The sequence below is a fragment of the Cheilinus undulatus genome, linkage group 6, assembly GCF_018320785.1.
Source record: "Cheilinus undulatus linkage group 6, ASM1832078v1, whole genome shotgun sequence".
NCBI classification, from domain to species: Eukaryota; Metazoa; Chordata; class Actinopteri; order Labriformes; family Labridae; genus Cheilinus; species Cheilinus undulatus.
In genome coordinates this window covers 46037605-46052917 of record NC_054870.1, presented here as the reverse complement: position 1 = coordinate 46052917, position 15313 = coordinate 46037605, and the positions used below count along the sequence as shown (strand labels likewise).

The window sequence follows — 15313 nt, the reverse complement described above, 5'->3', positions numbered from 1 at the left end:
GTCCATGTCAAGCAGAAATAAGTGGCAAAACGAGCTCGCCGCCTGTGAGCAGGGAAGAAAAACGTGGGCTGATTCTTACCCAGGTTCCCAGTCATCAAATAGGCATTGTGGAAATCCTTCATGCCCAATCCAACGATGTGGATGAATTCCTCTATGACCTGCATGAGCTCCACTGCTCCGGGATAGATCTGGAGGAGATGAAAAGGAAAAGAAGGCACATAAGATTTCAGCACTCCTGCTATTATTTCACACTGCTGCTGCTGGTACCACTGGAGAGAAGGAAGTGAAGAAACAGATAGCAAATAAATAAGAATGCCATAAATATATATTAAAATAAGTTATATATATTCAAATACAGCACCAGGAGAGTACATAAAAAACAGAAAATAAATCTCTGCAATAACTAATAAAAATATGGACTAGGAAAAAGTGTATTGTAATATTAGGAAAAGTTGAGTTGGAGAAGAAAAACAGGGTCATGGAGTTGCACATAAATCCATTTTAATAGCTTCATGCATATGTTTTTGAGTAATTTCTACCTATCTTTGACTTTTAAAGCTGAAAATATACAAAATATACAATGAGTTTAAAAAAACAGAAATTAATGTTGTATTTATTACATTCACAATAGTGATCAGTCAAATATCTCGTAAGAAAGAGCAGATCAAGCTGCAGCCTTAATTGAACCATCATTGTGACATCAGAGCTATGACCACCGGCATTGCACACAGTTGCTGGTTGGCTTCTCTTCTGAAAGGCTCGGCCAAGTCAAGGGTGATTGCCTGAGTTCATGTGACGCCCCATGGACAGCAGCACTCAGTGAGAGACTGCAGAGCCAGGATTTCAGCACCATGGACAGCGACTACAAACACTGCTGGTCGGGTCAGCACATTCCTTCCAGTCCATAAATCAAAGGGCTCGCTAATCCAATAAACGACCTTCAAAAGATTGGACCGCTGTTACGGCTGCCAGTCTTGGGGTGAGGATCTAATAAGAGGCTTTGATTTTGGGGCAACAGATTTGTCCTGTGACCGTGCCGTACATGACAACGTTCATGCCAGGCTCTAACACATTTTGATCAAGTAGCAGCTACACAAAAAATGCTGAAACAGCAGTTTGAAAATTCTATTGGAGAAACTTGCAGTTTTGTGCAAATACTATTGACTTATCCAGATGATATCATATTAGTTTAGCTGCCTTTTCCTGTAACTTCATGCTTATAGTGTGCAGTAAAATACTGTTGTGTTCATTAGCTGTGTTGGATGTAAATCATATAAAGGAAAGCTTATCAGTACATTGACATACTGTCAGCATTTGAGTCCTGCTACAGTCAGAGTGCTGTCCCAGATTAAAAGCACCAGGGGAAAACTACTTATTGATGGAAGTTAGTGGTGGGCGGTAAACAGGTATCAATTCTGTCACCAGTATAATATTTGCCATGAAATGAATGTTTGCAACACCGTCACTGGTTAAAAAGCATGAGTTGGGTTGTAATGCACAAAAGAGGCATAACCTCCTCTCCAAATGTTTAAAAAAACAAAAAAAAAAACAAACAAACAAAAAAAAAAGCCACATACAGCAAGTGTACTCACTTTGCAAAACATCTCTGGGGCTGTAGCACAAGCTGTGAGCTGCAATAGACCAGCTTGGTTTGTCTTGAGCCCAGAGCTGCAGTGATTTGTTTAAAAAAAGGCTTAAATAACTTTCAGGGTGTATTTAAACTCATCACTTGCTTGTTAAAAATCTGTGAGCAGAATTAACAGAAACTGTGTTGCTTCATCTGCCCCTCTTGTACTTGTCATTAGGGCTGGGCAATATGGCCTAAAAATCATATCACAGTATTTTTCTTGCTTTTGATGATAATGGTATTATATCACAGCAAAAAACATGTGTTTTTGCCTGCTAACTGTGCCTAGTTACAGCGGCAAGAGTCCTTGATATTCGGTTAGTTACCTGGCTACATGTAATGCTAGAGCTAAACATGCTATTGACTAGACTCAGCCTGAGCTGTGTGTCACAACTCACTCTCTCCACCAGCTGTGGGACGGTATCAATATTTTACTGCCCACCTCGATGTAGCACTGTTTTTTTTTTAACCAGCTCCTCCTACTCCGTGGTCTCTGTGCTGACCCATTGTCACACTGAGGCAGATACGATGACGTCATCAACAAGCATTATAGTGATTGGTCGGTAGAGTCCAAATCTCTACTGTAGGCCAAATTTATATCACTTATACCATCTACCTCATATACCGCGCACCCCTACTTGTCATGTTGATACCTTCGCATTTTCTTCCTTGATTTAATCTGCACATTTACACTTTCTGATACAGGGATTGGCGCTGTTTCCTCACTAGTTCACTGCCCAGTAAGGGCCTTTCTGTGTGGAGTTTGCATGTTCTTTCCGTGCATGCGTGGGTTTTCTCCAGGTACTCCAGCTTCCTCCCACAACCAAAAACATGCTCATTAGCTTAATTGGTGAGTGTAAATTGGCCGTACGTGAGTGTGATTGTGCCTGGTTGTCTGTCTCTCTATGTTGCCTCTGTGATTGACTGGCGACCAGTCCAGGGTGTACCCTGCCTCATGCCCAATGACAGCTGGGATAGGCTGCAGCCCCTTTGACCCCAAATCGGATACACAGAATAGAAAAAGGATGGATGGATTTACACTGTCTAACTTCCTTGTCAAAGCCAGACACAGGAAGTATGTAGGGGCTTTCAACATCAACTTTCAACTGAGATACTAGTTTAGAGTGTCACAATGGTCTGCTTTCTGCACTATGTAACTTTTTCTTTAGAGAAGTGGGTTTGGCTTCATGACACTAGTTTACACAGCAGCCTTCAGTCAAATAAACACCAATTTGCCTAACTCTGTTAGGTTTGATACAATGGAAGCAAACAGGAGGAAAGAGACTGTGAGGTACCAGCACTTTGTGGATTTTATGGCGTAGAATTTCAATGTAATGTTCCTTTACTAAAAGTGGTTAACCACTTCCCTATGTTACAATTCTGTGGCCAACTGGCAACTTTTGTCTTATGTGATGATGGCTTATGGGTAATCAAATCTGTTTCATTTTTAACATTAAATAGGGCCTCATAACTCTAGATTTTCAACATATTTTAGTGCTCTTTGGTGCTCTTCTGGTGATGTGCAGTGCTGTTAATGTGCCAAACGAACCTTTTGATTTAATGGTCAAAAAGTTTAACTTTGGTCTAAGTAGACCTAACAAATTTACCCTCATGCTTTTTGGAGACGTAATGTATATTTTTTGAAGAAAATTAACCAGACTTGGATGTTTTTCTTTTGAAAAAAAAAAAAAGTTTCCATCTTTGCAGTGCACTCCATATGAAGAATATGGGCAAAAGAAAAGATCACACTATGAGAAGCATGATGGGGGAGCATCATACTTTGGGACATTTTTTGAATTTTAGTTAAAGGGGGTGGGGTTCACAAAACCTTAATTTATCTATTATCTATTATCTATTTATTAAGTATTTTTAATTAACCCCTCCCACAACAATTTATTTGTTTTTGTTTTTTTCTATTGAGTTGTATTAGTCTCAAGTTACATAAAAGGTGGGTAAAAATTCTGAAATAAAATACAATGACAGTTTTTTTCTACATCAAATACAGGTGGTTTTTAACAGAGGTGTGTAAGCTTTTTAAGGCCCCAGTACCTCTTACATTCCTCAGACATGGACTACACCATTACAGCACCATGTACGTGCCCACTCCTGAGCATTATCTCGAGGAAAACGATGCATTCGCTTTGATTGACATTAAGCAATTAACACCTCCCTCTTGTTTGACATTAACTAACACCTGAGGAGGGTATTTCCCTCCTCGGTAATGCCTCAAGTGTTCTATGTGTCTGCACATGCCTTTACATGTGCCGCCGCTAAGCCAGTCAGGCGGATCAGTGATGCTGAAGTTGAGAGCCTCTGACACAGCAGAGTGAAAGCCATAGTGGGGAGAAAAGCACATCACGTCGCCCCTTCCGGCATGTCTGACGCACAGTGCAGTCATGCTCATTCTGCTCGTCTCCATGGCAACGATGAGATGTGAAGGCAGCGCAGGGAAATGGCTGCAGTGGAGGTTCTGTAGACAGAGCTCTTCCTTTCCTTGCCATGGTAACAGTGACAGGAGGTGAATATATAGTGATCTGTGCACAGAGCCAACTCCGCAGCTAGTAAAACCTCATAGTGAGGTGTTTCATGGGAGTGCTTTTGAACGTCCACGGCAGCAGGCAGCGTGTGGGCGACGAGGAAACAGAGCTCAGGACACTCATTAATGCAAGAAAAGCAAAAGCAAGTGAGAAAAAGTGATAACTGTGGAGTCCAAGCATCGTCTTTTGAAATCAGACAACATCGCCGAGCCAGTGTCTGCTTGGTGAGATGCCGAAAGCGAAGCAGCCTTCTTGGACAGGCGCATTAATAACTACTGAAATAATTAACTCATATCTCTTCAGGGTGCTCAATCATAGACAAAACTATTCCTATATTTTCTCTGATCTGTCTGTTTTCATCTCCGACACATTTTTAATGACCAAAGTGGTCTTGTGTGAGCTTTTCTCTGCGACAACCTGCTGTTTTGTTCTGCCAAACTACAGCTGCAGTGAGTAAACATCTTATTACTGCCTGTAGAGACGGACAGGACCGGCATGCCTGGCAGCATCTGAATTGCCCTTCTTACCTTCCTAGTTAAAGCCTTGAAATGGAGACAAAAATGAGATCTGACTGCTTTTAAGAGACAGTGCCTAGGTGGTGTGGGATAGGGTTAGCAATATGGACCAAAAATCATCTAAATATGTTTTTCAGCTGAATAGATGTGCACAATACATAGCAGTTTTTTAAAGAAAAACATGGACGTGACCAACACCACCGTCCCTGTTATTTTAATGATTACTACTACCATGCTTTTATAAGAAAGGACTGATTCCATCAAAAATTGCAGGCAGAGTCCTGCAAACTGTCTAAAACACACAAAATCATACACATTTTCAGAGTTGATTTTCTTTAAAACTAGGATGGTGATGTTTGATGCCATTGCATGGAAAAAGGTAAAGTATTACTGGATTTTTTTTACTTTTGAAGTTCTGCTATCTTGATAACCTTACCATACAATTAAAAATGGCTAAAAGGGCTAGCACCCACCACTAGCCAAGTGCAGGTATTTTTGAGCAGTGTCTGGTGAATTTGCTCAATCTACCAGCCACTTTGGCTGGTATAAAAGTAAATAAACGGAATGATTTTGTGATGGCATAATTTGAGTTTTCTGCCTGAGCCTATAAACTTCATTATCAGAAGTGAGCAGACCTACATACTCACTGACCAAAGATTCCTGCCTCCTCCCTGTTTCAGAGCTGCAGTCAAATGTTTACAGTTGACTGTGTGCTGGGATGTCTTTAACCAATGTTTCGCTCATCTTAAGTACAAGATTGTTAAACAAGGCCGATATGAGATTGCAAGAATTGTGCACAAAATATTTAATTTTTGCAAGTCTAACACTCATAATGCAGGAAAATGCCATTGAAACATTTTATTTTATTGAATATCCTTTTAATATTATAACTCTTAATTATTATGTCATACCCAATTAAATCCTATTGATCATTAAAGGGATATTTCGAGATTTTTGAAGTTGAGTCGTATGAAGTATGGCATTAGCCTCCAGTGATTTCTGTGAAAGTTGCTCCTGTGGTTATTACAAACTCTTCAAACTTTCAAATGAAGTTTCTCTGCTCTCTCTTTCAGCCCGCTGACCCTCCGTCTGTATAAGTCCTGCTTCGGTGTACTCCGGTTATCATACAAATATCCTCTCGTATCCACAGTAAATGGCACATCATTATCACTTGAGTCAGTATCGCTCATATTATCATTGTTTTAGCTTGGTGTGGTGTTATTATCCCTGTGGAAGGCTGCAGACACACACAGCTGATCAGAGCATGGTGGAAGAAGACAAAATTCAGAAAGCTGCATCATAAATTAGTGCCTGACAGGGACGTTTTTTTTGTTGGAGAAATGAAGTGCTTTGTATGTTTTCGACACAGTGTATGGGAGAGCAAACATATTTTCTTGGCCCATTTCTAAAACTTGTTAAATTATGCGGATAAAACATTCCCATCTCCAGCCATTACGCCCCAGATCTCTCTGAGCCCATAAGAACCACAGGAGCAGCTTTCACAGAAACCACTGGAGGCTAATGCCACGACTATAGCCAAGCACCTCATATGACCCAACTTAAAAAATCACGAAATAACCCTTTAAAATAAAGTGGCTGGTAAAAAAGGGGGTGGTTGGTAGATTTTTGAGTCCACCATCCAAAGTGACAGGCAGGCAAAGAAGTTCATTTCCAACCCTGGTCTCACCCCTGATAAGTATCCTGTATTTCTGAAAAAAAAAAAAGTAAAAACTTAATGAAAATAAAAACAAATGAAAATTCAGTCAGAATTATCCAAAGCCTCCATGAAGCATCACGTGAATTCTGGTGTTTTCCACAGGAACAAGACGCTAATCCTGATTATTAGATAAATTTAGTGCATGAACATCATCTATTACTCCACAAACAGGATGATGCCATTCTTCCAGTGTCTTCTACTATCAACAATGAGAGGACAATTGCCTCAGATAATGTGTATATTTAGCTAACTGTATTAGCTCCATATGAGAATTTTCACAGCAATAATGATGAACAGGGTTTGTAAAATGAGGTGGGACACAACCTTGTATACTGTAGAGCCCAGTCAGAGCCGTAACATTTCTCCCTTTAGTTTGTGGACGCTCTAAAATTCTTATCATTTCACAAAGATGTATTTTTACTAACAACCATAATTCTCATGGTGAACTCTCTACTTCAATAGATCTGAAATTCTGTAGTAAACTTTGAAGAATCGTATCCCTGACGCAGATAGTGAACAGCATGTTAAAAATGCCGCTGTAAAAGAGACGTTTTTACATTGTATGGTCGTTAGCACAACCACAAAGAGAGCAACAGGAACCAGAACTCGGACATTTCAGGAAATATAACTTAAAGCTTATTATAGGAAACAGGGTTTGAGGACAAATTCCTCTCATAACAGCTGCTTTTGGTGGTATTGGTCATGGTTAGCCCCTATAGTTAGCCACAAGGAGAAATGTCTGTTTTGTAAGTCCACTATATTACAGTAGGTTCCACCTCTACTGAACAGGTTTCAATATTATTAGATTTTTACTAATACTATAAATGCTTCTAAATTACAAACAATAAAGGAGATGACTGATTTTAATTTAGCCTAAAACTTTCAAATAGATTATCTTATGATCAATGAGAATATTTCAGTGGTTCACACTGTAAAAATTAAATCCTGCATCTTTAATTTCAAACATAAGCTATATCAGTATTAAGTACATTTTCTTATCCTATATTTTGCTTAAAAATACACTGATATATCTTAAAAACTCAATACGTTGCCCAGCCCCAGTGTCAGTGCAGGTGATTCCTAATTCAAGTCAGTTTAGCAGTGAGGGTGACAAAGGAGCAGATGCCCTCTGCAGACTCGCAGTCATCACAGATGGTATCTCTGTCAGAGTCTGGATGTGCGTGATTTCAGGGTTCAGGTTGTCTCAGACACCAGTGGCGGTTTTGAAAACCAGAGTCGCCACCTCTCAAGCTGAGAGATGTGTCCGACAGAGGACACCGCCAGAAGGCAATCTTCACAGATAAACACAGTGTCAAGAGAGTGAAGAGCACGCAAATTTCAAACTACAGTGCTGCACTCTGATCCCCCAGAGTTTGTTTTGAATCTTGATACTGCTTTTTTCCCCCCCATCACACTGTTTCTCTGTACGATAAAGCTGCCTTGCAATGCCAGAGAAAGGCTGACATGGAGTTGGAGTCTTAGCTGCTGTTGTACAAGCAGTGAAACATCCAAGCAAGTCGTTACCACAAAAAATCACCTGTAGAAATGTTCTTATCACACTGGTTGCCATGATGTGAATCAGTTGGGTGAAACAATGTGTGCAGGAGGACTGAGTCCTGCAGTGCTAATAGCTGGATGGTCTCTGTGGCAGTGCTGCTGCCACCAAGTGGAACTCTGTGGAACTAGCTTTTAAAATGAGGCCAGATGTCTCACCTGCTCAATGCCCTCTCACAATGATATGTGTAAGTATAACATTATCTCAGCACTAAGTTGACATTTCTTTATCTCTGCTATTCAAAGGAAGCAACTGCAAACAAGCTCTGAGTCGATTCCTGAGACAAACAACAGTCAGCCAACTAACCTGAATTATTTACTAAGTGTGCAGCAACATGCTTACCTTCTGTGCATCCTCCCATTTCTCCTTATTTTCCTCCTCCAAAAGGTTACTGATGATTTGAAAGAAGTTCTGTGGGGAAGATGAAAGGAAAAATATGTAACAAACACCCACACAAGTATCACAAGCACTGCAGCAGGATGCTTTTTAAAATCATGACACATAAACTCCATACACCATACTCCAAAAAGCTCTCTTTATGGATGATACGCTGTCATTTCTGATCGCAGGGATTTCTATAAGGGAGTAATGACGGTCCCTGCAGGGCTCAATAGCGCCAGGAAATTTGCCACTGAAACCATGATGGTAAACCATCCGAGAAAAGATGGAATTTGTGGATCAGCTCTGACAAAAATACACCTTGAACCCCCTGCAGCTTGCAGCAAACATTTAATGCTAGGGGAGAGAGGCACAAGCTGCAATCAGAAAAAAAGATGAAAGGGAATGTGTGAGCAGCTGTGTGGATTGTCTTCTTCTGTGGCGGAGAGCCGGGGCTGCTTGGGGTGCATGCCTGCAGTAGTAATAGGACCCCTGTCTGATCTTTAGCCTTGTTATTTCGTCTGGTCTACAATGTGCCTGAGGGAGTGGCTCTCTCTCTTGACACAGGCTATCTTGTTTTCTACTTGAATGCTTATGCTCCCTCTGGTGGTAATGTGCCCACTTTAACACTGCATTAGCGCAGAGACGCACGGAGGGGGTGGGCTGGCTGACTGCTCTCCTGTCTGCCCACACACACCATAGAGCTCACATAATAACCAGAGACAGGATGCTTTCCTCATCTCATAGATTTTCTACGGTGTGAAGATGGCTGAATGGGGCCTGGGTTTGCCAGACCATAGCCGGCACATTTGGGTTTTATTCCTGCAGAATATTAGCAGCAGACAACACACCTCTGCATCCTGTGGAAACTATTGATAAATGTGCAGGAGAAATACAGCACCCATGACATTTTGTTGCTCAAATACCACTGAGCTTTGAGGGGGATAATAAAGTGGCTTTAACATTTTGGTGATGAATTTACCTGTCTCTGAAGAGCCAACTATATCTGAACACACAATATAATTGGCACAGTGTTGTCAGATAATAGCTTAAAAGTTAATTAAACAAATAAACAAATATACAATTAAGCTTGTGGAAGCAGCTTACCTCACCTCAAGTTTCTGTCATTTCAAATTCCTATTCTCCACAATTTATCCTAAGGACTGAAGTCTGGGCTGGCTTTTATTTTTCACTTGAGAATAATGTGGTTTTGGTGTAATTTCAAGCATGTCTACATGGATTAGATGACAACCTGTTTAATGCTCAGGAGTATGCATTTTAATTGTAAAATATAAGCTCCGTTAAAAAAGGTCATTCTTTATCTAATGCCCTACAGAGAGTCACTGTCTGTCAGCTAGTTGTTGTGTACATGTAATTAAAGGAATTACTTGTTCTATTTAATTGCTGTGTGTTGTTTTCTTGTTCTTTTTTCAAAAACGCTTGCATACATCTATGACTGATAAAAGAATCAAATGCAATGTCTCATTTTTGTCTGTTTCTAAAAGTGTCAAAATAAGATGAACATTAAAATTCTAGTACAGGACAGACTTGGTGTTCCTTAGACATCTCCGCTCCTCTGGGACAGATGTACTCCCTGTTCCCAGAATCAGAAGCCAAGCAGGGTGAGGCAGCTCGAGGTTTCGAACCTGGAACAAACTGCTGAAGAACCTCACGTTTTATTTATCTGTTAGCTTTTAAAACAGGTTTTAAAACATTCTAAATTACAGCTGCATTCCTATAACTTGCATCTTCTCTTACATTCTTTTAAACAACTCTCATCAATTAATTCAGGTAATATTTATTTTTTTTAAATTGATCTAACACTTTAATTACCTCTACCAATGACCCTTTTTTTGCTATTTTAAACAATTCTAATAATTATTTTATTAAATTTCAATGAATTCTTTAGATTTTTTAATTCTGTGTTTTGATATATTTTGTATTTTTATGTCTTATTTTTGCTCTGTCATGTTCTTGAAGCTCTCAATCACTGAAAAAAACGGCCCTGGCATTTGTAACAGACTAGCCCATTTTTCAAAACAAGCATCACCACGCTGTTAAAGATACAATACCTAGAACTTCTGCACTGAAATACATTAATTTAAAAGTGACCATTCCTATGTTATATATTTTATTTTATTTGTAACTCAAATATTTCCTCAGGTTTTTACAACCATAACCAAACATGTCTTGTTATGGAGGCTGCCATGGGTAACATGTTCAATCACCCCAAACCCTCACTTCATAAGGTGCATTCACTAAACAAAAAACTGACGTTTTGTTTTGTTTTAGTGCTGGAGGCAACGCCAGAGTGAATACCCATCCTTGGATCCCAAGAGCACATGCACATTCTAGGACTGCTTGCACCATGAATGCTGAGGTGCTTTTTCAGAGCATTTCTGCTTCATGATGAGAAATTCATGAATGAAAACAGACTGCAAACTTTTCTGTTTAGTAAATACACCTTTTGAGATGTGATTGTTACTGATCTAAGTTGTCTATTCTAAACAAGGAATTAACAGCGGAGCTGGGTAACGCGGGTCTGTACTCACCATGTTGTGTCAGTATTTTGGTTGAGAGCCCACTTGTGGTGGATTTTTACCAAAGGTGGGAAAACTACCAGACTTTGTACTCAAGTAAAAGTACAGTTACTCTGGTTAAAATTTACTTGAGTAGAATTAAAAGTACTGGTCTATAAATTGACTCAAGGAAAAGTAAAAAGAAACACATTTAAAATTCATTCAAAGTGCTGAGTACTGAGTAGCTACTTTTGATACCCAAGGAGCTTTCACAGTGAAATATGACCTGTCCTTAATGTGTAACAGCAACAAGAAAATATGGACCTCTAATCAGGTTATTTATTATAAGGTTTAACCTAACCTAAAGTACAATGCAAAAGCTGTTTTGAGAAGAATTATGGAATCACTCTCTTGCTATGTGCAATTACAGACCGCCATGTGTTGTAAAAGCCAAACTACTGGTTGTTCTCATGTTGTTGGTAGAAAGCTTGGACCTCCTTGTTTTGGCTTTTAGTGTTTATTTTTTTACTCATTACTAGATGCTTTTAAAAATGTAATTAAGTACAATAGTTCACTCAAAATATACTGAGGTAAAAGTAAGAGAAGTGATTTAAAAAAAAAAAAGTACTTAAAAAGTACAAGTAGACAAAAAAGCTACTCAACTACAGTAAGCTGAGTAAATGTAATTTGTTACTTCCCGTCCCTGATTTTTCCATATCAATATAACAAGCTTGTGATTGTTGGAGTTTTTGTTAGAGCATAAAACTGTCTTCTTATGAACAGTGAATAAAAGTTGCTAGAGATTTTGCCCTTTAAATGACGACAGAAGAAGCATCGCACTCTAAATGGTCCAAATACATACCAGGGCACTTCAAAGGGTTACAAAAGAGTTAGGCTAAATTCAAACATTGTTCTGCCACATCAACATCCCTTTCTTGTTAAAAACATTTTTAAAAGGCATAACAATATTTTTCCTTTTTTGGTTTGTATGATTGTTAAAATCAGTGTAATTGGCCCAATCAGCCTTTCTGTCATTTGACCAAAATCCAGATATCCAGTCCATCAGTGCTCTTGATTGGGGATGGAGATCAATAATTTTACTGGAAATGATACCCTTATCTAACCTTGCAAAGCAGATGGATACGCCCATTTCCTTGTTTTTCACTAGCGAATCCATCTTGCAAAGCTCCCATCTGAACTGTTTTGGCCCAGTTAGAAAGTGACAGGACCAATCAGCAACGAAGGGCAGTACTTTCAGGTGCAGCAGCGTCGTGACATAAACAAGCAGCAAGAGCTGGTGCAGTTATAGAGGAAGAGATTAGCATGGACGCTGCTAAAGCACAGGTTTTATCAGATCTTGACAACATTTCTCCATTAAAAGAAGAACAAAAAACAGCAGTGAGTTGTTTTCTTTTCAATAACGACAAAAGTCAAGTACTTACATGTCTATAGTCGCCATGTTTCGCATTATTCTCTGTAGCTGCGCACATGCAGCTCAATAGCAGCTACGTCACATGTTCTGTTGCTCTTATTTAGAACGTTCATCCAATCACACTCCAAGTTTTTTTTCAAATCCTCTGCTTTTTCTCAAGCATTTCCTATTGAAGCTTTCCCAGATAGATGTGTGAAACACATCCATCTGGCGTGTCAGGTTGACCCTTATCAGTACTTTGTATCAATCTGAGTCCTCATTCATGCCACAATTGATCCTTTTCCATCGTTTGTTGGAATGAAAAAAACAAAAATCCATTTTCAAGCTAAGTAGAGCTCGGTTTAAAAAGGCCATGCTCCCATCTGTTTTATCTTTTTATATTGCTAAAACAACAAACAGATTTCTCATCCTTTCAATTGTCATTATTTAAGTTTCTTATCAAAGTTTTTTTTTTTTCTTTTTTTTTTCGATGTGACATTTGAACACATAATAACATTTTATTTGCATTCGCCTAGTCAAACTGACAGTCTGAGGTACTGCATGTTGGTTGAATTTGATGAACAGTGCTCATGTGCTTTGAATTTATGTGCCCCCCTTCCTAAAACAGATGTATGTCTCTGCATTGGTGATATGATAAAACAATGTTATGTCAAAACCTGTGAGACTTAATAGCAGTATCAATAACTTAAAATATTATTGATTACCAGGTTTTGAAAAAATAAAGAACCTGGTTTTTATGTTCCCTGGTTTTGATCCTCCATCCCTACTCTCGATGTTTTAAATGTCTTTTGTGGCTCTAGAAGCACTTTGAAGTGCTGTATGTATGAATGGTGCTCCATATAAAAGTGCCTTACCCAGCTTACGATACAAAAAAGTGGAGTATATACCAGTATAGGCCAATATTAGTTTGGAAAAAGCAAGCTTATCAGATATTGGCAAAAATCCAATCTTGCGCATCCCTAAACTACATGATAATGATATCTGAAAGCTGCTAAAGCCCAGAAGGCAACATTTCAATGTCAAGTGAAAGCCGCTAATATATGCGGAATTATATATTTGGAAATGAACAAAATCTCAAGTGTGGCAGGAACTTGGGAAGCACTGTATTTGTGTTTTTTGTCACACTGAAGCAAAAAGCACATTTTGCAGGACGGGATATTAAATGTTGGAGTCAGAGTGGTTTTCAGGAAGCCAACCGCTGGCACACTTTCTGGGAGTACCCAGGGATGAAACCATTTTGGTTAGCTTCATAACACACTAAACAGCATTTTTAACATGGACCTGGCCCTGCAGTTAACCAAATTATGTAGATGAAATGTAGACTTTTTCAGGCAAAAGTGCACCAAACAATTACATTTGGCATATTGATCTCAGCTTCTCAAAAACAATAATAGGTGCTGGCTACTTCATGAACCCCAGATAATACACATAATACTGGGGTTGATAGTGTAAATTGTGTATTTGTGGTATGGAAAGGATCCCTTTTTTTGAGTTGACAGAAAGATGATTTTTGTTCACCTCTGGACGAAGCTGATCGAATTTCTAAGACCTCTGCTGACAGATTAGATGGAGGTGACCGAAGTTTTACACTTTCACTGCTTTTACAAATATAATGCTTTTACAATATTATTCAGATCTTTAGGCAGTAAAATATACAAGAAAAACCTTTTTAATGTCAACATCAAAACTGATTTCTACAAAGAAATGTCAATTAAATAATAATATGTAATATAAAATAATGACTGCATAAATATCCATCCCCTTAAAGTCAGTATTTAGTAGATGCACATTTGGCTGCAAACACAGCAATGAGTCTGTGTGGATAGGTCTCAATTAAGGCTTGTACATCAGGACATTTCAATGTTACTCCATTCTTCTTTGTAAAACTGCTCAAGCTCTGCCAGGTTGCATTGGGATTGTGCATGGACAGCCCTTTTCAAGTCCAGCCCCAAATTCTCTATTGGACTGAGGTCTGCGCTTTGACTTGGCCACTCCAGAACATTTGCCTTGTTGTCTTTAAACCATTTCTGTGTAGCTTTCTCTGTATGCTTTGGGTCATTGTCTTGCTGGGAAAAAAATCTTCTCATTATCTGTAGTTCTCTTGCAGACTGAATAAAATTGTCCACCAGGATTTTCCTCTTGTATTTTGCTGCATCCATTTTACCCTCTACCTTTACGATCCTTTCTGGGCCAGCTGCCGAAAAGCATCCCCACAGCATGATGCTGCCACAACCATGCTTCACAGTGGGGATGATGTGTTTGTGGTGATGTGCAGAGCAAGGTGTCTGCCAAACTTAGCACCTTGTCTGATGGCTAAAAAGAACCATTATGGTCTCATCAGACTAAAGAACTTTCTTCCCATTGACCATGGAGTCTCCCTCATGCCTTTTGGAAAACTGCAGTTGAGATTTAAAAAGACTTTCCTTCAATATGCCACTCTTCCATAAAGCTGTGACTGTTGAAGAACCCGACCAACAGTTGTTGTCTGCAGAGTCTCTCCCATCTCAGCTGCTGAAGCTTGTAACTCCTTCAGAGTAGTCATTGGTGTCTTGGTGGCATCCCTCACAAGTCACGTCGCTCGGTTACTCAGTTTGTGAGGATGGCCTGATCTAGGCAGATTCTCACATGTGCCATGTTCCTTCCATTTCTTGATGATGGATTTAACTGAACTCTGAGGGATGTTCAGTGTCTTGGAATTTTTTTTGTATCATACTTTTCAACAACCTTTTCTCTGAGTTGCTTGGAATGTTCTTTTGTCTTTGTGGTGTAATGGCAGCAATGATTAACCAGTGACTGGATCTTCCAGACACAGTTGTCTTTTTACTAGAATCACTGAGATACATTCACTGCACTCAGGTGATCCACATTTCTCTAATTGTGAGTCTACTAGCACCAACTGGCTGGACCTCTGTTGAATTAGATCAGTCACTTTAAAGGGGACACATATTTAGTCAGTCACTTATTTTATATTATATATTTTTGTTAAATTGACATTACTTTGTAGAAATCTGCTTTCACTTAGACATTAAAGAG

General features: G+C 39.2%; 1 protein-coding gene across 5 annotated transcripts in view; it reads right to left on the bottom strand.

Moving 5' to 3' along the window:
- The window catches only part of adgrb3 (adhesion G protein-coupled receptor B3), a 253558-nt gene that overhangs the window by 108680 nt on the left and 129565 nt on the right, over positions 1-15313 (bottom strand). For all 5 annotated transcript variants that reach the window (XM_041789905.1, XM_041789907.1, XM_041789906.1 and 2 more), the window contains 2 exons: positions 8294-8362; positions 80-188 (listed from right to left, as the gene is read on the bottom strand). In XM_041789905.1, the coding sequence (XP_041645839.1) occupies positions 80-188; positions 8294-8362 (178 nt within the window). The remainder of the gene's footprint in view (positions 1-79; positions 189-8293; positions 8363-15313) is intronic.